The sequence below is a fragment of the Scylla paramamosain genome, chromosome 5 (assembly GCF_035594125.1).
Source record: "Scylla paramamosain isolate STU-SP2022 chromosome 5, ASM3559412v1, whole genome shotgun sequence".
NCBI classification, from domain to species: domain Eukaryota; kingdom Metazoa; phylum Arthropoda; class Malacostraca; order Decapoda; family Portunidae; genus Scylla; species Scylla paramamosain.
In genome coordinates, this window is record NC_087155.1 from 30,528,241 (window position 1) to 30,555,055 (window position 26,815).

The 26,815-nt window shown below is 35.9% G+C and overlaps 2 protein-coding genes across 3 annotated transcripts in view; one reads left to right on the plus strand and one right to left on the minus strand.

Moving 5' to 3' along the window:
- Positions 1-455: 455 nt before the first annotated feature.
- LOC135100820 (cyclin-dependent kinase 9-like) lies at positions 456-22,596 on the minus strand. Its single transcript, XM_064004185.1, has 10 exons — positions 22,439-22,596; positions 13,067-13,148; positions 10,761-10,851; positions 10,090-10,125; positions 8,403-8,521; positions 4,517-4,680; positions 3,978-4,116; positions 3,515-3,685; positions 3,211-3,348; positions 456-1,365 (listed from the first exon to the last, which is right to left on the minus strand). The coding sequence occupies exons 1-10, from the start codon at positions 22,534-22,536 to the stop codon at positions 1,255-1,257; spliced, it is 1,149 nt and encodes a 382-aa protein (XP_063860255.1). The 5' UTR covers positions 22,537-22,596; the 3' UTR covers positions 456-1,254.
- Positions 22,597-23,511: 915 nt separating this feature from the next.
- Positions 23,512-26,815, plus strand: part of LOC135100821 (crustacean calcium-binding protein 23-like) — a 42,746-nt gene continuing 39,442 nt past the window's right edge. The window contains exon 1 of one of the 2 annotated variants that reach the window (XM_064004188.1): positions 23,512-23,687. The gene's annotated coding sequence lies outside the window, so the exon portion shown is untranslated. The remainder of the gene's footprint in view (positions 23,688-26,815) is intronic. The other variant, XM_064004186.1, reaches the window with a different exon arrangement.

A 26,815-nucleotide genomic window follows, 5' to 3' on the forward strand; every position in this document is an offset into this window, starting at 1 on the left:
AGGTACTAAACATTTACAGCAAAGGCTAATTTATACCTGTGTGTATGCATATATACTTCAGTACTGAATTTCAAAGTCCTTACACATGAAGCATTAGGAACGTGTAACATCATACAGTGTCACAATATTAAATTACTGGAAGCAGACTAACAGGGAATGTGAAAGTATGAAATAACCACAACTGAATTCATGCAAGGACTAAGTATAACATCATTATATTTCAGTAGCATGCCTGTACATAACAAATACAAATTTAAGAAAATGAAGTCAGCTCACATTGGTCTCCCAATACTGCTGGGAGTTCTAGTTTTTATTTTTCCAAATGATAACTAACTATATTAAAAACACAAAATGGTAATAACTTGCATACTATAATTCTTGATGACATGACTAGTATAAAGTTATTCCCTCTCACATACCACAAATTTAAATTGCATTCTTTTTGGCACCTTATGCTCTCTCTCTCTCTCTCTCTCTCTCTCTCTCTCTCTCTCTCTCTCTCTCTCTCTCTCTCTCTCTCTCTCTCTCTCTCTCTCTCTCAACTGAAGGCCATACTACCATGGTTCATTAGTTGTAGCTGACATTACCTGACTAGCATGTATTTTTTACCATAAGTAATAAAAACACAAACCATTTATTTTTCTTTTATCTCAGTAACTAATCTCACAGCTTCTTAATGTAAAATGACACATAAAAAAAAAAGGTACAATCTAACAGTACTGTAATGGTTGTATTACACTGCCACCAATGCCTGTTAGTTATTTTCATAACAACTACACATCTTTGTGAAATAGATATTAATGCAAATTCCTAGACCACATCAAAATGTGGTATGTAAGAGGGTTAATACCAGTCATTTAACTTACTTTTTTATATATATGAATCCAATTCATTTGTATTTTTATAAATTGGGCAAATAATATGAATACTGTAAAATTATTTGGTGCATCAAATCATGCCCTGTACTGCTTCACATGTTAGCACACACAAAAAGAGTTGCATTTGTCTCTTTATCACAATACTAAATACATAAAATATCCACTTGTAAAAATTCCTGAAACTTTAGTCACTTGCTTAGGTTGCCTTCTCCCACATAATCCTTTAATGCATAAATATCATCCAATATAAATGGAGAGTCAAGTAATAGTTGAGTGAAACACATTATGCTGTTCATAATTATGTCTGAAATTATTCAGCTTTCAAGTTAAGATAAAAGTGCACATATAAATATCAATATACTTCCTAAAAATAATCTCAATATACACGTTCTTGATAGGAGGAAACATTGTCAGGTTGCCTAGGCTGAATGACAGGTCGGTTTGAGGCTCCTGGTCTTCTTGCAGGTGCTAAATATTCAAACATACTCTGAAAGACAAAAAAAATTTACGTATTTTCATGTAACAGGTCAGCATTGATGTACATGTGTGTGTGGGTAAAAGTTTAGGTTCATTAATTTATATTATTTATGTATGTAAATTATTTAAATTTTCTTTACCACTTTTCTATTCTATTTACAGTATAACCCCAGCTACCCAACACTCATGTGGGATAGTGTGTTCCAGATAGCTGGATTTTCCAGTTGGTTGAGTGTTGCGGTTATAAATATTTTATTTTCAATAAAAACCAAAGAAAAATACTGTACACTAGTACTTGTATGACAGATACAAATGAAAGTAAAAGAAATAAAAAAACATAAAATAAAAGGACTGTACTTATGTATGTATATTCCTTGTAGAGTGCACCAAAGCAGGTACCATATTTACCATATCCTTCTTATGTTGAATGTCCTTATATAAATTTTTAGGGTACACACTAATTTTCCTTATTTACTACTATATACATGTCTGTAAAACTAGTTCCTTAACACTAATTTTATTCATATTTATCACTATCAGGGTTTTCTTCCACAAGCATAGGCCTACCAACCAGTGTAAGCTTTGACACCGACAATGTTGATGTCTGTTCTGACTCAACCGATGTTTATGTTTATGTTTGGCTGGGACCTTCGGCAAGGCAGATAATTAGGAAACTGTATGGATATCTGACAGAAACACTCAACTAACAAACTTGTTGTTTATGCAAGTGGTGGGGAGTACTCACAGCACCAATTTCAAATATTCATGATTTTTTAAATATTATCTTATTTATTTATTTTCCCTGGAAAAAAATCCTGTTGACTGAGAATTCTGGATAGTTAAATACCAGATAGCTAGGGTTATACTGTATATGGATTAGGAGCAAGCACTGGCATTAAGTCAAAGAGTCATGGAACTGCGTGCTTTTGACCAGAGATGGAGTCAGTAAAAATGTCTCTGACAACAAATCCTCAACAGGATCAGTTTTTATGTAAATTAATTGGGTGCACTGCTGGACCAGTTTTACCATTTCATGGAAAATTCTCAAAAATTTGAGGAAGGAATTTAATGTGAGCATTAATGTTGGACTTGCTTTCAAGCAAGAAATTTATGGGATATTTTTGTGGGGACAATTTTAACATCATTGTTTTTTACACTAAAATATAGCAGGACTCTGAGTCTGAGTCTGAGTCAGAATAGTAACCTTTACAGTTCTGGAGTCAACCAGTTGTAACCTTGACGTTCTCTAGAGTCAGTTAGAGTTATAACCACACAATTTCCTGGAGTTAGAGTCAGAATTGGTTAGATAAAAAAAATAGTAATAAATAAATTAATTAATTAATTAATTAATTAATCAATTAATTAATTAATTAATTAAAACAATAATAATAATAATAATAATAATAATGATAATAATAATAATAATGATAATAATAATAATAATGATGATAATAATAATAATAATAATAATAATAATAATAATAATAATAATAATAATAATAATAATAATAATAATAACAATAAATTATAAGTAAAATTTAAATTCAAATAAAAAATAATAATAATAAAGATAAAAAATTCAACTGCACACCTCTGGCTTAGATAAAGGCCACTTCTATGTATATCTGGTATGGTCAGAGTCCATATATACTCAAACAACACACACAATTTACAGGAGGGCAGGACTGAGGGCCTTTTACTCCTGCAAGACACTCCTCTAACACTCACATTACAAAGAAGGGTGGCTAAGGACTTGAATCCCAAACCAGCATTTGCTACAACACCAAAAAACTGGTGAAAATCTCATTACAGTAAAGAAATAGGTTTTAAAAATCTTACTATTGTCAGTACCTACCTGTGTGTGCTGTGACAGCATTTTTGACAAATCTCCTGGCATGGGGTCATTCCAGAAGAAGTCATGGTCCAAGGCAGTGGATGAATCCACTCTTTTACTTGGATCTAAAGTGAGAAGTTTGTCTAAAAGGTCCAAAGCCTGAAAATATTAAAAATCAAATTAAATTGAATTACAATTGTTCACTATTTCCATGACATGAAAATACAATAAAAAAATGTATCAATAATAAGTAAGCACTTTATATATGATTTCAGACATAGATATAAAGCCTAAAAAACTAAAACTTGAAAAAACAAGACATTACCAGACCATCCCTAACATAATGCTTTAGTCTTTCACACACTCGTCGCTGCTGTCCTTTGACCAGTTCCATCTTGTTATATAACTCATAATTTTCTACTAGAGGCCAAACTTCAGGAGTGATAGATCCACAGAGTTTGGTTATGAGTGCTAGCTGGTGTTGCTCTGTACTTCCCTGAGGAAAAAGAAAACATTATCTCTACTTAAACTTTGTAGATAGCCACATATAAAATGATGAAATAGATTTTCTGCAAATCCACACAGAAAAGTAAGCAAGGCAACAAATACTAAGAAATAAATTCCAACAAGCCACTTTGCAAAACCTACCTCAGTGAAGATGGTTTTGCACTCTGAAATATCTTGGCAGAATTAAAAATGTAAGGATGCCTGTATATAATTCTTTACATGATGGAAATTTTCCAATTATTTAAAATAACACCCAAGAAGATGAGTGTTTTACACTATACCTGTAGTATTGGAGTGCGAGTCCACATTTCTGCCATGATGCAGCCAGCACCCCACATATCCACTGGTGGACCATAGTTTCTTTCTCCAAGAAGGAGTTCTGGAGGCCTATACCATAAGGTGACAACACGATTTGTATATCTGTAAAAAATAAAAATGAGGAATCAACTATGATCTGTTACATATAACATGTAGCAAACATGTGTGGAATGAAATGTATGGATAGCATGAGAAATGAAGAAGTGTGGTAGAGAATGGTGGTGGTGTTGGTGGCAATAGCCTACAAGCTATCACTTGGTGTCATTCCAAAATGGAAATCCTTCTTTAAACACCTCAAGAAAATTTCTAAATTACTCTCACTATTCAGTACCTCTGTCCTTAATACATCTTGTAATTTTTATCTTTTTTCATATTCTCTCCTACCTAACTTTTTAATCTAATACTGTACTGAAAACTTTCCAATAATGTCTAACGTACTTTCACTATAATTGAAAACTCTACTCTTTATTCTTACAAAATAAGATACAAAAATAAATAGTACCTGTTTGGTCCCTGTCTGCTGGTGCTGAATGCTCGAGCCAGACCAAAATCTGCCAATTTTAAAACTCCATTTTTCGTGATCAGGACATTAGAAGCCTTTAGATCTCTGTGGAGTATCTTGTTGGAGTGAATATAGTACAAACCATTAAGCAGCTGCTGCATAACCTGCAGAAGCAAAAAAAATACATATAAACATTAAACAATGAAAATAAGAACTACATTTAATAATCTGAAACTTCATGTGTGATCCTACATCTTTAAATAAATTAGACATCCTTTTTAAGTATAAACACCAAAGCCAGTAAATTATGTTAAAATGCTAGTAATTTTTCACTTGCCTGCCTCATAACATCAGAAAACATCTTTACACTCACATATGTATATCCCATCTTAACCACAGGTTTACTGAGTACAAAATTTGTGTAACCACAATTTTAGAACTGTATCCTAGTTCACTAAAGATGGGAGAAGTTTCATGTATCCATAGATTTTGGGAACTTATAGATGAAAAGATGGTTATACCGTCTTAGCCAGACATTAAAATACACTCAGCCCTCAAAACAAAATTAATATAAACCTTAGAATGTCCATTCTTTGCAAAAGGATTTAAATATACATTTGGCCCTCAACATTCACAGGGTGTTAGTTAACAGAGACATCAACAAATGTCAAATATCCATGAATAATTGGTGCACTCCTAAAAAAAAACTGACTCCCCCTAGAATGATGAGCCCACTTAAAACACTCTTAACACCACTATGGCCTTACTTAAGTAAAGAAAGGCCCTATGTATAGACAGCTCCCTATCTGATGAAGCGGTTTTCCTGTGTATATTTCTAACAAAAGTGACATCTATCGTCTTTTTTCATGGCAACTGTCATTGGCTAGAGCTGCCTCTAATGTATATCTTAGAGCTACATTCTTCCTCTCCCCTTCCACAGCCCCCTTCCCCCCTTTCTCATACCTCCTTCACCACCTTCTCTCTCTCTCTCTCTCTCTCTCTCTCTCTCTCTCTCTCTCTCTCTCTCTCTCTCTCTCTCTCTCTCTCTCTCTCTCTCTCTCTCAGACAAACTTATTTCCTAGAAATAAATAATATAACCCCAATACCTACGATCTAATGTTAATCCAGTTACTAAACAAAGGTGGGCATAATGTAACCTAAGTTGTCACTCAGACTTACAAAAGGGGAGACACCGTCCTGTAGCCTTTAACCCTACCCCCCAATATATATATATATATATATATATATATATATATATATATATATATATATATATATATATATATATATATATATATATATATATATATATATATATATATATATATATATATATATATATATATATATATATATATATATATATATATATATATATATATATATGAGATGCATTAAAAAAATATCCAACCTTTATATTTCCCACGAAAACTAATGGAGTGTGGGTGAAATCCTGTAGTAGGAGTGCCACCACCTCTCATAAGCGTGCATGGAGAGTTCTGCAGCAGTAGGCTGTGTCAGTTTCAAGCTGGTAAGATCAGAGTGAAGTGTTGTACACACTTATTGAATTTTCACTCTCCTGCAATATGACTGAATGCATGAAGCAGGGGTATTGCATAAAGTTTTCCCAGACGCTTGGTGATTCATAAACTGAAACCATTCAGAAGATGTAGCAGGCCTTTGGTGATGATGCCTTGGGGCGAACACAGATCAAGGAGTGGTACAATCGGTTCAAAGATGGCTGCACCTCAGTGGAAAGTGAGTCACGCTCAGGCAGGCCACCCACAAGCCGGACCAAGGAGCTGATTGAGAAGGTTCAGCGACTAGTGATGGAAGACTATCTTGTAACAATCCACAAAATTGTGTAAGAAGTGGGTATAAGTAAAGGATCAGTACATTCAATTGTAACAGAGAACTTGTGCATGCTGAGAGTGTGCAAAACCCGTCCCCAAGGTGCTGACTGAACAACAGAAGCAATTCCACATGGAAATCTCTCAAGATATGTTGGACAGTGCTAACCATGACTCAGACTTCATGAAGACCATCATCACTGGTGATGAGACATGGGTTTATGGTTACAACCCAGAAACCAAATTCCAGTCCTCTCAGTAGAAGCATGCAACATCAGTAAGACCCCAAAAAAAGCACAGCAGGTTCACAGTAAAGTTAAGGTACTGTTGATTTGTTTCTTTGACTCCTGCCATAGGAGTCAAAGAGTCATCATGAATACACACCACAAGGCCAAACAATAAATAAAGAGTACTATCTGGAGGTTCTACATCACCTACAAAATGCTGTGCATCAGAAGCAGCCAAACATGTGAGCAGTGAGGAACTGGCAACTTCACCAAGACAATGCACCTGCTCATTCTGCCCACCAGATCAATTGCTTCCTGGCCAAGAACAACACACCAATTGTCCAACATGCTCCCTACTCTCCAGACTTGGCACCATGTGACTTCTGGTTCTTCCCCAAAGTGATAATCACACTGAAAGGAACTCGGTTTGATTCACAAGAAGAAATTATGCAAAAAAAAAAAAATGATGTGGCTCTGCAGCATTCCAGAAAATTCATTCCAGAGGTGTTACCAGCAGTGGCAGAAATGCAAGTGCACATCCTTTTTATGTCCAGAGGTCCCTTGTAAATATATATATATATATATATATATATATATATATATATATATATATATATATATATATATATATATATATATATATATATATATATATATATATATATATATATATATATATATATATATATATATATATATATATATATATATATATATATAGGACTTAGATGGAGGAGAAAGGGAGGGGGTATGACAAATGTAGAAACAAGGAGAGAGTGGGGGATGGGGAGGTGAACATGGAGTGGGATTGAGAAAGGTGTGGCTTAATTTACATGTCATGACATCTGACCAATGATATTTACCTACAAAAATCCCTTGAGTTGACATGTCACTTTAGTTAAAAATAAGGGTTAGGAAGACTGCTTTATCAAGTATGGAGCCATCTATAAATGTATTTATAACCATCTTATTTAATATTTAATAAGAGAAAATGAAATTATGAATACTGTGAGTCCCCTCACTTCACCCTTCCTATTCATATCATCAACCTGACTGCCAATGCTGCATCATCACCACACATGCTTCTACTACAGGAAACAATCGCACTTTTTTTCTTGATATAGCAACTACTATGCATTTTTACAAACATGGCAAGGTGTTTAGAGCCATGGTGAAAATATGACACTACGTTTCATAAGTTTTCATAAGTTTTCACCTCATAGCTCAGAACTTTCCTGTGAACATTCTGCACACTACATGCCACCTAAATCACTTTTTTTACGACCTTTACCATTGCAACATGTCAAATAGATCTCAAGAAAATAAAGAAAAATTGAAGTCAGCATTCACTGGCATTGGCAATTCATTAAGCTCATCCTCATATTTGACTCACTATTATCAATAGAACACTATTATCTTCAGAAATGAAACATCTTCATCCTAGAATAAAAGAGCCAGGTGTAGAGAACCCTTAGAAATACTCCCTCTACAGGTCCCTGAGGCAGCATCCTTGAAGGAATTAAAAAAAGCATGTGCCTGAGTAAGCTGGATTTACAAAGCTAGTTTCAACACACCAGCACATAATGAAATTATCTTGGAAAAGTGACTGTCATGTCAATGGTCCATACTATTTCAAAATATCTTTAAAAACAGTGCAGTGAAAACTTGCAGGAAAATCTGAAGGATGCTGATGTAACACACAGCAAGGGATCTCTGCAGTTTATACAATGAAAATTATTTCTAACTTACAAAATATACATCAGTTCTCCACTCCCAATCCTACTAAGTAAAAGGGAATATGAACCTTACCTTTTTAATTTCACCCAGGTTGAATTTCACATTGACATTAGAGAGTAGACCAGCCAAGTCGTGCTCACAGAATTCAAACACCAAGAAGAATGTGGAGAGACTAGACATGTGTGGTGTTGCTGAAGAATAAAATGAAAGGTTACTGATTATGAGCTTTTACAGATGAAAATAAGATTACAAAAATATAATTTCTATGTACACTCACCTTTTGACTTATAAAAATTTAGATAAATTTCAAATGACACAAGTGTGTATTGACAAGAAAAAAATAGAATTACACTAATACTGCAATTATACAGTAAAACCTTGTTAACCTGTGTTTCAGTAATTCACAGTTCAGTATAATCCATTGACTTGTGACGAAAAAGTAATTCATAAAGTCTCCATTAATCCATGTAGGTGTGTAAGGATATGAAATATGTAGTTCATAAAGCCATTCTTAGTTTTGTATTCAGCAACAGAGTTTGCCTCTCACCACCAACAGTCAATTGTTTGTTTATATTTGGAATGATGCAGTATTCATACAACTATTAATTCTTTCATTTTTTTTAGTTTGTTCATTGTAAGTTTGCATACGTATTGTAGCTTCCCTGCATACTTACAAAGTGTGCTTCAATAGTTTATTAAATTGGTATTGTATGTATCATATATGCTTATAATGACCCAAACACCTTACTGCTCAATCTAACATGCACGGGTCATCATCCTAGGTTCAATCCCTGACATGACATTTTGCTCCCTAAGCTCATATTCATATGAGCATCCAGATGAAATGTTCAGTATTTCAATATACTGAGTGTGTTCTGGTTGTGCTCTAATTTGAGACAATATAAGTGGGAATGCAGAAGGCAGCAGTGTGATGTCCTCTGGGTCAGAGGCATCTCAGTCCCACTCGAACCACTTAACACTTGTGAAATCTCAAACAACTGATCTAAGTTATGTAATAACACAAATATAAAAGCACAACCCAGGCTGGGCATGAGGTGCACCCCATTGCTAAATCAGTAATATGCCGCACTTTCATGCTTGAATCATGGGTTCAATCCTCAGCATGGCACCTTTCTCCCAAAGCTCCAAGTTATTTGTGCTTCCATGTCAGCTTCTCAGTATTTCAATGTACTGAGTATGTTTTGGTTGTGCATGAGTTTGAGGCAATACACATTGATCTCTTTGAGTTCAAGACCAGTAGTCTTGAACTCAAAGTAGTAGGACTATCTCAACATATTTTGAAATAATTGGTTTACACAGACTTGCAGCACAGAACAATATATTCAACATTATCCATATAGGATCAAACTATTCAAATTATGCAAAACTAACTTTATGCTCATAATCTCATTTAAATAGTGAAATTGAGCATCTTATGTGGAAAATAAATATGCAAGTAAATAAATAGATAAATAAATAAAAAGTTGCAACTGAAAACAAGTTGTGATCCAACATTTACAAAACTTGGATAACTTACATATAAATCTATAGTCTAACAAAAGAACAGGAGTGGAAATGAAACCCAAGCCTAAATATAAAATAAATTTACACTTCATAAAAAACCTAACAAATGAATGTGGAATTCAGATCAAACAATAAAATAAATTGATATTTCACATACACACAACTTGCAAACATAGTATAAAAGAAATTTTATAGAATACTGTTTATAATTTTGTGTTTTAAAATGTGATGTTACCTTTGACAGGTTTCTGAAGGCCTGGAGGTGGAGGTCCTGCAAAACAATAAAATGCCCATTAAAAAGAAATAGTAATAATACTATCTAATAATAAAAGTGCAATGAACACAACTGCAAGTCAACTAATGAAAGTAACCTGTTGTCACCGAATACCAACAAAACTGGTATATTAGTCATGGAGGTAACCAAGTGAGAATGATAACACTTTCTTGTAAAACTGTATATATATATATATATATATATATATATATATATATATATATATATATATATATATATATATATATATATATATATATATATATATATATATATATATATATATATATATATATATATATATATATATATATATATATATATATATATGTATATATATATATATATATAGTACAGTGTGTTTGCTATAGATTTAACAAATTTTTTTTCCTCATACTGTCTCCTTAAAATTTTAATGCATCTTTCAAGACACAGCATATGATAAACCATCAAGTATGGTATCTGATATATACTGATATAAGGAATATTCTTGAAGTAATTTACATTACTCTAAATTTCAAATACTTATGATCCCCTATTTATTTCTGGCTATTAATTTCATAGTTCACAGACAGTTACCAATGGTGCAAATATTTAATTTAAAAGAAATCAAGTTTGCATAAAAGTCTTACCTTTTGTACGAGCTATTTCCAGAAGATTTACAACATTTTCATGCCGTAACAATTTCAAAATTCTTATTTCTCGTAGGGCCGTAATAGGAAACTGAAAATAAATAAATAAATAAATAAATAAATAAATAAATAAATAAATAAATATATATATATATATATATATATATATATATATATATATATATATATATATATATATATATATATATATATATATATATATATATATATATATATATATATATATATATATCAGTGGAGCCTCAGTTCTCAAACTTAATTCGTTCCCGAATGTCATTTGAAATCCGAAATGTTAAAAAACTGAAACTATTTTTCCCACCGGAATCAGTGTAAAATAGATTCATCTGTTCTCAGACACCAGTCAACCATGTCTTAGTGGGTAACAACTGATGCTCCCACTGCTACAATGGACATTCCACAACATCTCCAGCTTGGAATTTTTTTTATCCAGGAAGGATGTATTGAATGAACTTAGTGACATAACTCATCAAAAGATATTTAGACCAGGCAAGAATTCTCTTTGTCACTGATCAAGTGAGGGAAGCCTTATAGAGTGACACAGAGGAGCAACCCACTCACCATCAAAATGAAGGTGATCATAACACTTACACATCTTGCTGCTGGGAAAAGCTACTGGGAAAATGCAGTTGTGTAGTAGTGATTTAATATGCACAACTGATATCACAAAGTCTTTTCACTTGTCTACATCTATGAGGTGCTGAAACATGGAACATGTGGGTATTGAAGAAGTAATGGTTAAATGTAATGGAAACAAAATGTCTGAGGAGTATGCACAGTATAAAATGGAGGGATAGAATAAGAAATAAGAAGGTAAGAAGAACTGATGTTTGAGAGAGTTGGCTGGATGGGCAGATCAGTGTGTTAAGATTGATTGGGCATATGGATAGAACAGAGGACAGCAAACTAGTAAAGAGAATTATGTGGTCAGAAGTGTGTAGTGAAAAAATAAGAGGAAGACTACACCTAGAGTAGATGAACTGTGTGAAGAGAGCACAGAAAGAAATGATGGAGGAGACTGAGAGAGGACAGCAAGAGCAACTGTGTGTGATAAAGATGAATGGAGAGTGACAGTGGTGAGTGTATGAAAATTATCTCATCAACCCCTGGGAAGGGGTGTGGGTGCACTTGGCAGAGGCCAAAAGCATATAGACCCAGTTAGAGTGCAGGGCACTCAATAGAAAATACCCTGCATCTGCTGTGGTCTTAGGATTGGAGTAAATACAGGGTAGGGAATACTCTCATTATGAAGTGGCAGGGACAAACCAGTATATGCTATTGGGCATTGCTGTGGATGTGTGTGGCCAGCTGTGCTGTGCTTGGACTTCTGGGGTGTAGATCACTGGTCCACAAGACTTTTCCTTTCGACCATAGGACAAACAAGGCTAAGAGTGTAAATGATAATGTGTGCGTGTGTGTGGTGCCTTGTCTGGGCCATCCTGTGTGAAATTGCTGGCCTGGAATATAGACATGTACCAGACACATCCCACAGGTAGTTATTACAAGGCATCTACATGAATACATTTACATTCATGAGCTCTTATTTTAACTTTTATGCCTTTTTTAAGGTTAAAGAATCAATCTTCTACTTTATACTAATTCAATGCATGAGGCTTTTAACACTACATAATTATTTGGAAACACCACAGAAATATGGAGCTCCATCAAATTTCTGAGTAAGGTGTCACCAAAACCTAAAATTTCATAGGAAACTGGGTGACAAGAGCTTATTGGTACAGTTCCCACAATCAACCCATGAGCAGACCCAAAAATTATAATTTGGGTGTTCCTGGCAAATCATCATCACAAAGTAACCTTGTTGCCTCCAATGTTTCTAGGCAGTGTGTCGAAACTAAACACTATCTCAACAAGGCAAAATCTTGGACATAAAACAAGTTCATAACTATAGTGATATAAGCCTGCAACATATGCCTAGCACAATACAAACTTGAAAATTTGTTTACAGAAATAAAATGCATGTATGTATACACTTGTATGAATACTGACTGGTGGCAGCTTAACACAAGCATTTTACACATCAAAGATATATATGTGATTTACCACTTCCATTAACAGAAACCAATGCTGTATCAAGCCCAGACAATGCAACAAGAAGACATCAGGGCCAGGGAGATACAGAATAGAACAGAGCTCTAAGGAGATGGTCCTGCCTAATGCAAAATTTCCCTATCTTCTGAAAACAAAAATTATTAACAATATAAATAATAATCTTCTCATAAACAAAAAACAAAACAGACACAACTCACCCCTTCTTTCTCATTTTCCATAAGAATCTTCTTAAGTGCTACAACCTTGCCCGTCCTCCTGTCCCGAGCCTTGAATACTTCCCTGAAATATTAATGTTAACATTTAAAGAAATTTTTTACTAAACCTTCTGCATTTTTTATATTCTAATTTACAAGATCATGTTATTTTTCATAAATCATTTAATAAGCACACAGGAGTTTCCATCTGTGGCCATTATGGAAGGCATAATATATGAGGTCTACAGCTGCAACTGTGATAGAATTATGTTTCATGATTAAAGGTAAGATTTTTCTACAATATATACCTATACATGTGATAAGCTGGTAAAAGTTCAAGCCAGAAAAATAAGTGTGCTGTACTTTATGATGAAAGAAAGCTTGATGTGGCAGAAATTAAGATACTAAGATGGATGAGTGGAGTGACCAGAGGACAGGGCAAGAAATAAGTATATAAAAGGATCAGTATAAGTCAATGAAGTGCCTAAGAAAGTTGAGGAATCAAGGCTAAGATTGTACAGTCATCTGATGAGAAGGAATAGAGAGGAGCTGTTACAAGATAAGTCATGGAAATGGAAGAGAGAGGAACATGAAGAGAAAAAAACAGAGAACAGGTGGAAGGACTGCATCAATGAAGGCATGAGAGACAAAGGATCAGCTGAAAGAGTCCCGAGATAAAAACACTTGGAAAAGGTTCGCTAGAAACAGCAACCCCTGATAGGGATTAAGCTGGGAAGAAGATGTATTTCTAAGTGATTCACTAGAATGACATTTGTTTAACTGTCAGCAGACACAATATGTCTATAAGCATATAATGTCTTATTAAAAGTTGATCTGAGTATGGATGTGAATATTGCATTCTATAATGCAATAGTAATGTTGTTCTTCAAGATAAATAAGATTATCATGTTAGATGGAAACGTGACTTCACGTGGGCAAACATGATGGTCATAATGGTGTGTGCATGAGGCAGTACAAAGGTGTGGCATATGGAACATTCCTGAAGAAAACTTAGCAGTATCTGGAAAAAGGTAATTATCATATATGGAATGGATGATATAATGAGATTGAATTACTTCTTCCCAAAAAGAATGCTGGACAAAAGATTGTCAATAGAGTGAAATGATGTAAGGAGCATGCTTTACAGCATCAATTACTACTTTGTAGTATGGTAGTGAATTAAAGGGCTTATTCCTTTCATAATGCAGGATGTAACTACAGGGAGGTCATGATGATATGAGCAGTTACATTCCACTTGAATTGCTCGTATGGCAAATTCTTGTACAACGAAACACATAATAATGGCAAAAAAGGGATTAGATTTTGCAACCCTTGTCAAAGGTAAGTTTTCAAGCTAAAATGTACAATACCAAATGCAACAAATGTGTCCTTATTACAGAATTATTGATGAAACAGCCTGAAAGAGAAAACAACATACAAAGAACATGATTTCAAATTACTGTATATTTCAGCATTTAAGACAACACCTGAATCATCCTAAAAAGACAAAATAGTGGGTCACCCTACATGCCAGATACAAAAATAATGACCTTAAAATTTTATGCAAAATAGCATTGTAAATAAACAACAACCTTCATTATGACTCTTGAGAAAGTTAAACTTCGTGAAATAGGAATCCATTTTGAGAAAATGCACTGAAACATATTTCCGTTGAAAAGTGTGTAAACAAAATTCAATGTAGCACAACTACAATCTTCAAGCTGGCATTCTATACGAGCAGACAAGGCAGGAGGCTGTGCGAATATTCCCCAGTTTTTCCCAAAGCTGAAAGAGCTATATTAAGGTTTTCAAGGCATGGAACCCCAAGCTAAGCAGCAAAGGAAAACAAACTAGGAAGAGAATGAATCTCTCCAGATTGCAATGTTATATAGGAACGAGGTTCATATACTAAGAAATTTTTCAAGAATGTTGGGATATCTAATCAAAAGAAACATGATATATGTTATGATAATTATAATAATAATAATAATTATTATAATAATAATAATAATAATAATAATAATAATAACAACAACAACAACAACAACAACAACAACAACAACAACAATAATAATAACAACAACAACAACAACCGTCCTTATTTTGTCCTTAAAATCAATGAACACCCAAAAATCAAACTTTATCACAACTTTCTGCTCACCGCATGCCATTTTCCTAACCAAATCCAGTGGTATACATGTAAATACTTCCAACTGTTAAGCTTCCGTCAGCCATCCACCAAGAGTATCTCAACATATGTCTAATATTATTTATCTATCTTTATTTGGTTTATCCAGCTCCATTCTTCCAAAAGGTGATGCTCTGCAAAGCTTCTATAAAAACATAAATAAAAAAAAGAAAACATAAAGTTAATAGAGGTAAAAATTACAGATATTAAGATAATGCTAATACAGAGGAGCCTTGGTTTTCAGACTTAATTTGTTCTCGAATGTCGTTCGAAATCTATAATGTTAAAAAACCAAAATTACTTTCCCCATAGGAATCAATGTAAAAGCAGATTAATCCGTTCTCAGACACCCACCCACCATGTCTTAGCAGATGTTAACTGACACTCCCATTGCTCAGATGGCTGCTCCACATCATATCCAGCTTAGAATTTTTCTTATCCTGAAAGGATGTAATAAATGAATCTAGTGACACAGAACTCATCAAAAGATATTCTTTAGACCACGCAGGCATTCTCTTTGTCATTGATCAAGTGAGGGAAGCCTTACAGAGTGACACAGAGAGAAGCAATTCACTCACAGCCAAAATGATGGCGATCATAACACTTAGACATCTTGCTCCTGGGACATAGCAGATCATCATACAGTCCAGGAGGGCGCACATTTAAACTTTGTAATTTTACTCGCCTCAAACTGAAGCTCATGTCATCATATTTTTGTGCTTGTATAAAGAAAATAGTCCCTATGCCTACGGGGAAAATGCAGTTGTGCAGAAGTGATGGTGCTGTGGGCTCAGGATTACTCTTGAGCACTGAACCTTGTTGGTTTAAATTGAGGTTCTTCAACAAGATCACATTTAACTTATTTTAAAGATTGAATTACTGTCTTACCCTCTGTGTCTCTTCTTCAAATATATAAAAATGAAGGAAATATTTATAGGAACTATATATTAGTAATAAATGGCAGCTTTTTTTACATCTTGTAGTATTTTAAATCAAGTAACTTTGTTCAAAAACAGAATTATGGTACAGCAACTGAAGTGAGTTAAAATTTTTGTTCAAAAACCAAGTTGTTTGGAAATGGAGACATTTGATAACCAAGGTTCCACTGTACTTGTAATACTAATACTAATTATAATAATAAAAATAATTTTATTACTAACAACAACAACAACAACAACAACAATAATAATAATAATAATAACAATAATAATCATAGCAATAATAAAAACAATAAATAATAATAATAGAATTGTTTACCTAAAAAGTAATGGTACTTAAGAATAAATGTAAAGGAATATTATCTCATGGTGCAATATAAGAATAAAGTAGACAATAATGATAATATAAGTAAATGCTGGAATGTATAACATTCATCACAGCTTGCATTAACACAGAAATGCTTAATAAGGGCAATATTGCACATAGTGCAAATAGCAGGCACAAACTGCTTACAAAGCATAAAACTCCAGGATGGTACTATCCGCTAGATTGTAAGAGTCTGTAAAGAGGAAGGTTCTTAAATGCTTTTTAAATACAACATCTGGAATGTTCTTAGCACAGGTAGGCAGCCTATTATATAACCATGAAGCACAGTTCATGAAGCCTCTAAAACCAATGTCAGTGTTACACCTGCGCTCCAGCAATTTGTGCTTCTCTGATGCATGCCTAACAACAATGTTTGTCTTGTTGAAGTGGCCTTAACATATTTCGTATATACTCTGGCTTACCAGTCAACATTGCTTAAAAAGTTAACACACAAACTTTATACATAATCCTGGCCTGAATCAGTAACCAGTGCAACTCAATGAGGAATAGCATGATTCTTTCATAGGGTGATGCATTGATTATCAATCTGGCAGCCTTGTTCAATGATTATTTGCATTATTTTTTTAGTTGGTGCTTAGGCAATTGATGATAAAGAGAATTACAATAATCCAGCCAGTCAGAACCTGGTTATGAATCAACATTTTGATGGAATGTTCATTGAGGTACTTTATTATAAATGCAATATTACTGAAATTATATCTCACAGATTTTACAGTTTGATTGGTTTGGTCAACTAGATTCATATGTTTATCAAGGCTCACACCCAAATTCTTCACTTTTTCTGACACATAAATAGTTTTACATAAACATTAAAATTCTATGGCACATCAAATCTTTGTAAGTGACCACTTCATCCAATTATTAGGCATGAAGTTTTTTCTTCATTTAATTTCAACGGTTTACCATCTATCTAGTTTTTCGTATTGCTCATGACTTTAGTCAGCTTGCGATACAAAGAGGTCTTCTGTGTCCTCATTATTATTAAAACACAGATAAAACTGCATGTAATCAGCAAACTAAATGTCACACAATAGTCCTGTAACAAATAGGAGAGTTCTAGAGTATAAATACAAAACAACACAGGTCCCAGCACACCACCTTGAAGGACACCTCTTCTGAATGGACAATTTTCAGAGAGAGTATTGCCCGCTTGCACACAGTAACTGCTGTTCTGAGGATAATTCTTAAAGTAGCTAAGTACACCTTTTTACACCTATTGCCCTCAGATCATCAAGCAGCACATCACGAATAACAGTGTCAAAGGCAGCACTCAAGTCCAGCAATAACAAAACTCCACATTTACCATCATCCATTAGATACTCGTACAACAAATCATTGGTAACATGACAGAAAGCAATTTCTGTGGAATACATCTGTCTATAAGCTGATTCCATATCAGCCAGCACATCAACCTGTACAAGATATTCCATTACTTGGTTAAGAATAACATTTTCTAAGATTTTTAACAGAAATGAAAGGTTGGAGACAGGTCCTTATGAACTAAAATGCTGTGGGTCCTTATTTCCCTTAACTGTAGGTCTTATCACAGCCAATTTTTCACTCTCAGGAAACACATTCAACTATAATTAGATTGATAAGTGTTAAAATTACATCCAGCAGGGAGGAGAAACCTTCACTCTCAGCTATATCAATCTTTGTTGAGAGGATCGCTGCAGCAAAATATATTATTCATGCACTTCATAAGCAACTGCAACTGCTCAAGGATATTTTCACTGAAAGAGGACAGCCCAATAAGTGGGATGTCTGGCAAGTACCTTTGTCTGGGTATTGGTGCAGCATCCTAGAACCCCCTCACAATATCTGCAATTTTACTTTCAAAAATTCATAAATTAATTAGCCAAATCAGCATCAGTGTAACCATCAAGGAACCTCTGCCTCCTTGTGTTTCCTGTTAAGTCTGTTAAAGTATCAAAAAGGAGGTACAGCCTCCTCACATCAGATCCTATCCCAGCAATTTTCCTTTTATAGTATGTGCATTTTGTTTTTCTGATAAATTTATTCACCTCATTTTTTGCCATAACGTACTCTATTCCGAGCTTCCTCAGTATGCAGGTTACGCCATTTCTTATCTTTTCTCTTCTGCATCCTAATGGTATTTGCAATCTCAGAGCTGAACCAGGGGCTATTCTCCTTTTCCACTATCACTTTTTCAATCATTTGACACATGACATTGTATTCATTCTTTAAAATACTATTATATATTGCAACCATGCAGTCTAGGTATTCCCCCCTTCATTCTATCAATACTATCTACATGCTGACAGGTGTCATGTGATTGTACAGTAATTATACCAAGTGTTCTACTTAGCAAAATGCTGCCATCAAAATTTCTTGTTTCTAAAAAATATAGTTTTCTTGGTCTTTACTTTTTTTTTAATATTAATTTGGTACATGATCAGCTTGTGATACAGAGAAATACAAAAGTCTGGTTCAACCTCAACATCCTGAATTTTATCCTAATCACTATCACAAAAGATTAAGTGGAAGACATGTCCCAAGTGAGAAGTCACATGACTAACCTTGTTATAAAATTGCCTCAAATCCATCAAGTCAATAAATTCCCTGCCATATCAATCAGATTCATCATCAGTCCTGAGGCTGAAGTCACCACAAATGATAATTTGCTCAGTCATATGATCAAGGCTGTCTAAGTATACACTAAATTATTCAAGGAAAATAGCACAATTAGTATTAGGAGTGCACTGCAAGGTGTTCAAAGCTATTGAAGTTTGAAGATTTCAGCATTTTCATTCATAAAAACTTATTTGTTACAAATATACCAACTCCCCCTACCCCTCCTTGCTTTTCTTGGGATATGAGTTGATGGAGTCATTTCATGGATTTTAGCCTGATCAAATTCACTGAGCCAAGTTTCTGCCAAAGTAAAAACATTAAATGATTTTTCAGTAATCAACTTACATATTTCAATAGTTTTGTTGCTAACATATTGAATATTTATAAATCCACAATGAATATTATTTATATTCCTAGTAACCATGGTCAGTCATGTCTCTGATCCTATTAATTTCCAGTTCTAATATCTTACAATGTTTACTGTTAACAACATGACTGGTTTAAGTTCTTGAGTGTCTAGCACAGTTCACACATTTCACACAAACACTCACACAGTCTCTGGCTTTGTGATCCCCTGCACACTTGCCACAGCTAGAGATATCACCATTCCACTTAGACCAACAATCCTTCCCATTATGGCCATTATCTTTGACAATGATAGCAAAATTTAAATTTGTGCTTAATTGTGTTATATGTTTGGTTGATTTAGCTTAATTATGGCTAGCAAGGAAGCCAACCCTGTGAGTGTTATTAGGAAAGGTTGTGTAGCATCTCTAAACTACATCATGTATACAGAGATATTGCCAGGTCCAGTAATAGATGTGAGACTGTGAGACTTTGTAACAGTTCTCACTTAAGGTTATAGATTCTTGTGTCTCTAATCCTGGTGCGTACAGTTCCGTCTTCTATCCAAAACTGTGGTGACAAAAAATGTTTATGTTTTCCATTTCCTCAGGTTGCTAGAAATTTCCTTCAAACCCCATCTGGCCTACACTGTGATAAAAATTTAGGCCACTTCTGAAACTTTAAAGCCTTTTGTTTTCTTTACAATAAAGAGCCTGTCCAATCCACACTTAAGACCATTTTGATACTAATACTTATGATTTGATACTTTGAACTAATGATAATAACAGAAGACATAATTAATCAACCAGGTAAAAACCATATATTGGTTGTCCAAAGAGACATTAACATTCTCATAACAGTTGCCTAATCTTGGGATCTAAGAATTAATAACGACAAGACAAAAATTATTAGTTTCAGTGCCCTTCTTCCTGTCACCTTTGATTCACCTTTGGTCCATGCTCTACCTACCAAATTAATGGCAAACCACTTCACATAAGTCCCAGAATTGTTAATCTTGGTATTACAGTTGACTTAACCTTAAGGTATCACAATCACATCTGCTTTATTGCTTCCAAAACAATAACCAACAATTTGTTAAAGTCCATACTCTGCTGCTCCCCCAAATTTATGGTCACCCTCTCTACTACCCACATATGCCCACTTCTAGAGTTTTGATCTACTGTTTGGAATACTTTTTATGTTACTGATTTAAAGGTTCATTCACACACATCAGTGACATGTGAGTGCTGTGTCTGTTCAGTGCTTCAGTATCAGTTCAAAAAAATAAATAAATAAAAAATAAATATATATATACAGTAAAATCCCTCTTATCCGGCATCAACGGGACCGCCGACATGCCGGATACTTGAATAGAAGTGAAATTATGTCCACAATCACCACCCTACACTCACGCATCTTACCATAACAAAGATCAGCTGATCTGATCAGCTGATCTTAATCAGCAGCTGATCTGATCAGCTGCATAAGTGTAAGCACAACACGCTTCCTCTTTTCTACAACTTTAGGCATGATGAAGGCATCAGGCGATAAACAGTGCACACGCGGGACTGAGTCACTGAGTAAACACAGTGCAGTGGGCCACGGGTGGCGCAAAGCAGTGCGTTCTGGTGGCGAGGGGACAAAGTATGCCTCGCAGGGGAATTTTAATCGATTTTATGAGTACACATTGATTTTTTATTGATTTTAAGGCTCGAGGAAAAATGTGTCAGTTTCATCTCCGTTCCATCAAATTTAGTATCATCGCCACTGGTATTTTTCAGTGTTTCATGGACATCAGACGAGTGCTGTGCATGATGAATGCGCTTTTCTCTTTTTCTTCCACACTTCAAGTACCCACTTTCTTTTCATCAGCATATGCTCAGCCTCTTCCTCTTCATCAAGAATTATGGTAATCATTGCCAATTCAATGTCTAAAAACTGTCATCTTGGAAATCGCTGACACAGTACTGAAGTGTGTAAACAGACATCATTGAACCTTCACAAATTTAACTGACTCTGTACTGACATGGCACTGATATGTCACTGATGTGTATGAATGGGCCTTAAAGCTGCTAAAATCAATACAACAGTGGACAGAGAGAATTCAGGGTCTCAAGAATATGTCATATGCTCAGCCTCTTGTATCTGGACTTATTTTCAGTGAAGGGTACTGTTACAGGCTGACCTTATTAAGTGCTGGAAGATTTTTCACGTCTCCCCAATTTCTCCAACTGATTTATTAACTTTGGCTCTTACTCTTGACACAAGAGAACATCGTAACAAAATCCTTGTTCCTTACCAGCATTGTGATGCCAGGCAGAGATTCCTTTCAATCAGAGATGAAAGTCTGGAACTCACTTCCCATCAATGTGACAAAAGCAGATTCTCTTGATAGTTTTAAGAAGGGATTTGATTTCTGCTGCTAATCTGCCTGATATATCCTTGACATTTGTTCTGGGTTTATAGCACACTTTCCAGCCCTTTTTATTGCTATGCATTCCTTGGTAATTATTTTTAGGGCTGGCATCCTAGCCGTGCTGAGGTTTCCTCTTGGGAGCCCAACCAGTTAAAAACCAGGTAAGTGACCACATTACTTACTTACCTGGTTGGCTACCCAACTGCTAAAGTCAGGCTCAATCCGAGAAATAAGTGGGGTAGCCTGTAGCTGCTGGTACGCCAGCCCACAGTTCACATGATGCAAGTCCTGCCTGCCTTATTTACCCACATCTGTGCGCCACAGTTACAGGGTTAATACGGTCTTAAGACCTCTCAAATGTAAGTTCTAGATCCCAACTGATATGCTTAAGTAAGGAAAATATACACTTCTGTAACAAAACGGAAATTAGTCACACAGCATACCAACAGGTATGGCCAATATACACTTCACGCAGCCTCCAAAGCTCCTGTCTTATCATACTCACCCAAATGTCCCTTGGCCGATCTTTGCAAGTTTCTCATATTTGATTACATCGTCGCAGAAGGGAAATTCGAGGTCGTCATGGTACGCCACCTTACTCATGGTCCTGCTGCTCCTCTCTCCCTCCCGGGGGTGAACAGCTGGCCCGCATCCGATTCCTTCCCGCCCATTGATGACTTCCCAAAATGCTAATGCGGAAACAACGTAAAAATGAATGGCATAGAAAATCCTTGCTTATTACCTCAAAATTTTTATTCGAGAGGAATAGGTTTAAACGTAAAGTTAAATCAAGACATGACTGAATAATAAGTTAAAGTCAGAGTCAACTAAAATAAGAAAAGAGAGCATCGCTAAGCGTCCAGTTGACACAAACAATAGTCTTCATAGGGAAAATATGACTAAAAAATGAATATGGTTGATTCCATAGCTCTGCTACTTTCGAGGGAAAAAATAGTATATTCCAATTCATTACTACGAGAAAATCTTACTATCCATGAGCAATTCTAAACGATGGTTCCTTTAACTCGTAACTCAAGGTAGGAAGGAAATGCAGCATTGTTGGCCTCCTTAAATCAGCAACTTATTTTGGCAAGAACAGCTAGTCAATGTTTGTGCTAAGAATGTGTGTATGCTATCTACTAGGCTAAATGACTGGAAAAAAAAAAAAAAAAAAAAGACGATGAACTCATTACGTATGGAGCCTCGGACGTTCGGAAAAAAAAAGTCCTAGATAAAATAGTAAATAAATAAATTTTAAAATAAAAGAAAGTAGAATAAGGCCTTAAAACTCCATAAATTATATTTATTTACTGAGGGAGTAGTTAAACTATAATGTAATGAACATTAAATGTCTTGCCTGACATTATATCAAGAATCTAGGTAATCTAAAACTATATGTTGTCATTGAAAAGACGAGTCCTCCGCTACCATGTGAGATTTCAATAATTATAAATCATGCAACTTATTAGGATGAATAAAACTATTTAGATGCATCAAGCTATTTAAACCATGCAGGTTACGGAAGAATGGATACGGAAATGTCAAATAATAAGGACATAAAGGACTAGTGGCGGAAGCTGGCGCCGCGCGTGGCCCTCGGCGCCAGTCGGCACTCGGCAGTCGCTGGACAGCTCGCGTGTCGATAGGAGGGTATTCTCTGCACGCCAGCCACGCCAGATTGCAGCTTGTTCCGCCGGACTCCCACAAGTTTCCAAGTTCCAGTACTCCATCCTTTTGACCGTCCACAAGAAAAGGTATATCATGTTGTTCACAAAAAAACATATAACGGGATTTTCTTGCTGTAGGATTCATAGTCGCCATGTTCAGGGAAAAGTAGCAATAGGCAGGCCCTGTGGGTGGTGTGCCGGTGTGAGTGTGTGGCCGTGACAGCAACGCTAGCGTGGCCTGGCAGGCTGCTGGCCTCAGGTCACGTCATGACTCCATGTGGTGAGGAAGACAAGTCGTGAGGTGTGCGGCCACTGACACAAATATCTAGTTTTATCTCTAGCTATTTACTCAAGGGAAAGAGCACAACAAAAGTAATAAAAACATGGTTTTACCTTTAAAGTAAATGTAATATAAATAATTTTGTTTGAGAATGCCACACCATGTCACTCACTTTATTAGAAAGTCATGTGCATGATGACTATTAGTGCTTAAGGTTTACTCTGAGTTGATTAAATGCTGCTATGGACAGGTGGCTCGCAGCGCTCCAAGCTCGCCTCCAATCCAGGGTGGCTCGCAGAAACGAAGGAAAATTATTATGCGGCTACCTTATTATTGTTACTGTTATTATTATTTATCATTATTGTTGTTGATGATGATGTTGCTGTTGTTGTTCCATTTATGCTCATTGTCGTTGGTGTTGATGCCTCATGACAGGTCAAAAGCCGTCCTGGTGTTATGCATCACATGACTGTCTGGCCGTCTTTCCAAAACATGATTAGCTCCTACGACAGGGCCAGCGAGGAAGTGGACACTGCCATTCTTTCGATCGTCACCCTCATCGCACGCAAACATGCCCCACTGTTTAACTCTTTTCACAGGTGTTCACTATGACTTCGGTACTTTTCATCTTATTGAAAATGTAATGTCTTTTTTCAACATTCTCTGTAACCCGATGTGCAGCAAGTGCCCATCAGCACTATACTTGGAACATGGCCTCAAACGTTCCGGCGTCTTACCTCGACAACTGACAGACACTAGTGGCAGCTGACAAAGGTTTTGAGGCTGTTTTCATGATTTTATCAATAGTCTAACAATGATTCTGGATCGTGAATGAGGAAAAAACATCTATGAGAATCTATCCATTAATCATCTCGGAAAAAAAAAAATAATCTAATGAGAGTTCAGAGTTTGATGGGATAGATCGATAGTGTAAATACAATGTCCACACTTCAATTTCTCCCCTGAGCTGAGTCGTACAAAGATGGTTCGGTTTGCTTTCATTCGCACTTTTCTCCTTTCCCCTCCTTTTCTGTGTGGCCTCTGCTACCAGAAGGTTGGCGTTATGAGTCCGCTCCAGTTATTTCTTCCTATTACATCTCCTTACAGTCTTTGCAGTTCCGCTTCAGATCCATTTCTTCATTTTCTCTGTCTTTTTCTTGATCTCGTGATTACAAAACTGGCATTGCTAGATGAAGCGAGGAATAAAGGAAGGCTATGAGAGAGAAGCTGATGTGGAGGAAAACAGTGGATAATAGACCAAGAGAGAGAAAAATGAGGATGGCATATGAGGAGGGGACTGTAAGGGTGTGGAGTTTGTAAAAAATGGAAGGTAAGGGTTGGCAAGTATATGAAGGATGTATTTTGTAAGTGTTGTGCAAGTTTAATGTGGTTATTTTTTTGTTGTTATTGTTGGTGGTAGTATTGGTGGTGGTGGTGGTGGTAATGTTGTCGTTAGTGTTCATGTTGGTTTATGTGATGTATGGAAAATAAAGATCCAAAATACTAATAATAAAGGGAATGGACTTTCTTCTTCTTCTTCTTCTTCTTCATATTATTATTATTATAATAATAATATTATTATTATTATTATTATTATTATTATTATTATTATTATTATTATTATTATTAACATTATTATTATTACTCACGCCAAAGAAAGACAAAGGATATCAAAAACTTCTCACCACGTACCAGCTTCATCATACAGTCACACACACACACACACACACACACACACACACACACAGGAATGCCGCCCTCCACTCATACCTGTACACATCTCATCACCTCTTTAATATCTTGGTAAACACAGGCAATTTTTTTTTCGCACGACGCGCGCACACACACACACACACACACACACACACACACACACAGCGCTCGGACACGATGATCTGGATGCCTGGCGTTTAAGTGCTGTTGGAAGCTGGCCATTTTTTCAAGGTATTGCCAACCAAGTGGCTGAAAAACATCCACGCTCTTCCCACCAACCCTGTCCTGAACGGTGACTGTATAGAGGAGCTCCGGGAGTCGACATGAGCCTCAGCAAGGTCGTCACTCTAAATCTTGCCTGCGCGACCATGAGCTAAGCTGACCAATAAAGCCCCCACAGACCAAAGGGGCTGACTATCATGAGCCCCAAGAATCAGAGGAATTGCAGAAGAATTGTCTACCGCCGCTATACACTTAAAACATAACACACACACACACACACACAGAGAGAGAGAGAGAGAGAGAGAGAGAGAGAGAGAGAGAGAGAGAGAGACGGTTTCCCTAATTCGTTGATTCGTAGAGCCCCTTTGTCTTTCCGTATTTTCATGTCTAGCTGTCTGTATGTCTGTTTCCCATCCTCAAACACCCAAACACATTCTTCCCCCCCCCCCCCTCTCTCTCTCTCTCTCTCTCTCTCTCTCTCTCTCTCTCTCTCTCTCTCTCTCTGGCGACATTCCCGTCCCTTGTCAAGGAAACTGCTTCCATGGAGAAATGGAAGAGAAAGTTTTACAGAATGGGAGAGGAGAGTAGAAGAAAGGGAGGCTGAAGAGGAGAGAGAAGAGGGTGTGTGGAGCAGATGAGGAGAAAGAGGAGGAGGAGGAGGATAACGCAATGCGGGATAGAGAAGTGGAGGAAGAGTTAGTGATGAAGTGTCTGTGTGTGTGTGTGTGTGTGTGTGTGTGTGTGTGTGTGTGTGTCTGTTGCGGAAGTAGGCAAGTAATTTTCTGTAACGCACTAGACGTTTTGCTGCGAAGTGTTGGTGAAAGTTGCTCGTCATAATTCTGGTGGGGGTGGACATTAGCCGAGGGAAGCGGGGAGGCTGGAGTTGTGGTCATGTTATTGTTGGTGGTGGTGGTGTTATTTTCCTGGCTGTCCATCATCACCATCATCGTCATCATCATTATCCTATTTTCTTCTTATTCTTGTTCTTCTCCGTTTTCTT

Bases quoted from the DNA above. Each gene is read 5' to 3' on its own strand.
- LOC135100820 (XM_064004185.1), bottom strand. From the start codon at position 22,536: ATGAGTAAGGTGGCGTACCATGACGACCTCGAATTTCCCTTCTGCGAC. The intron at 8,522-10,089 runs GTAACATCACAT...TTTATTCTTCAG, and splicing joins CCTTCAGAAACCTGTCAAAG to CAACACCACACATGTCTAGT. The intron at 3,349-3,514 runs GTAATGTCTTGT...TAATATTTTCAG, and splicing joins ATTATGTTAGGGATGGTCTG to GCTTTGGACCTTTTAGACAA.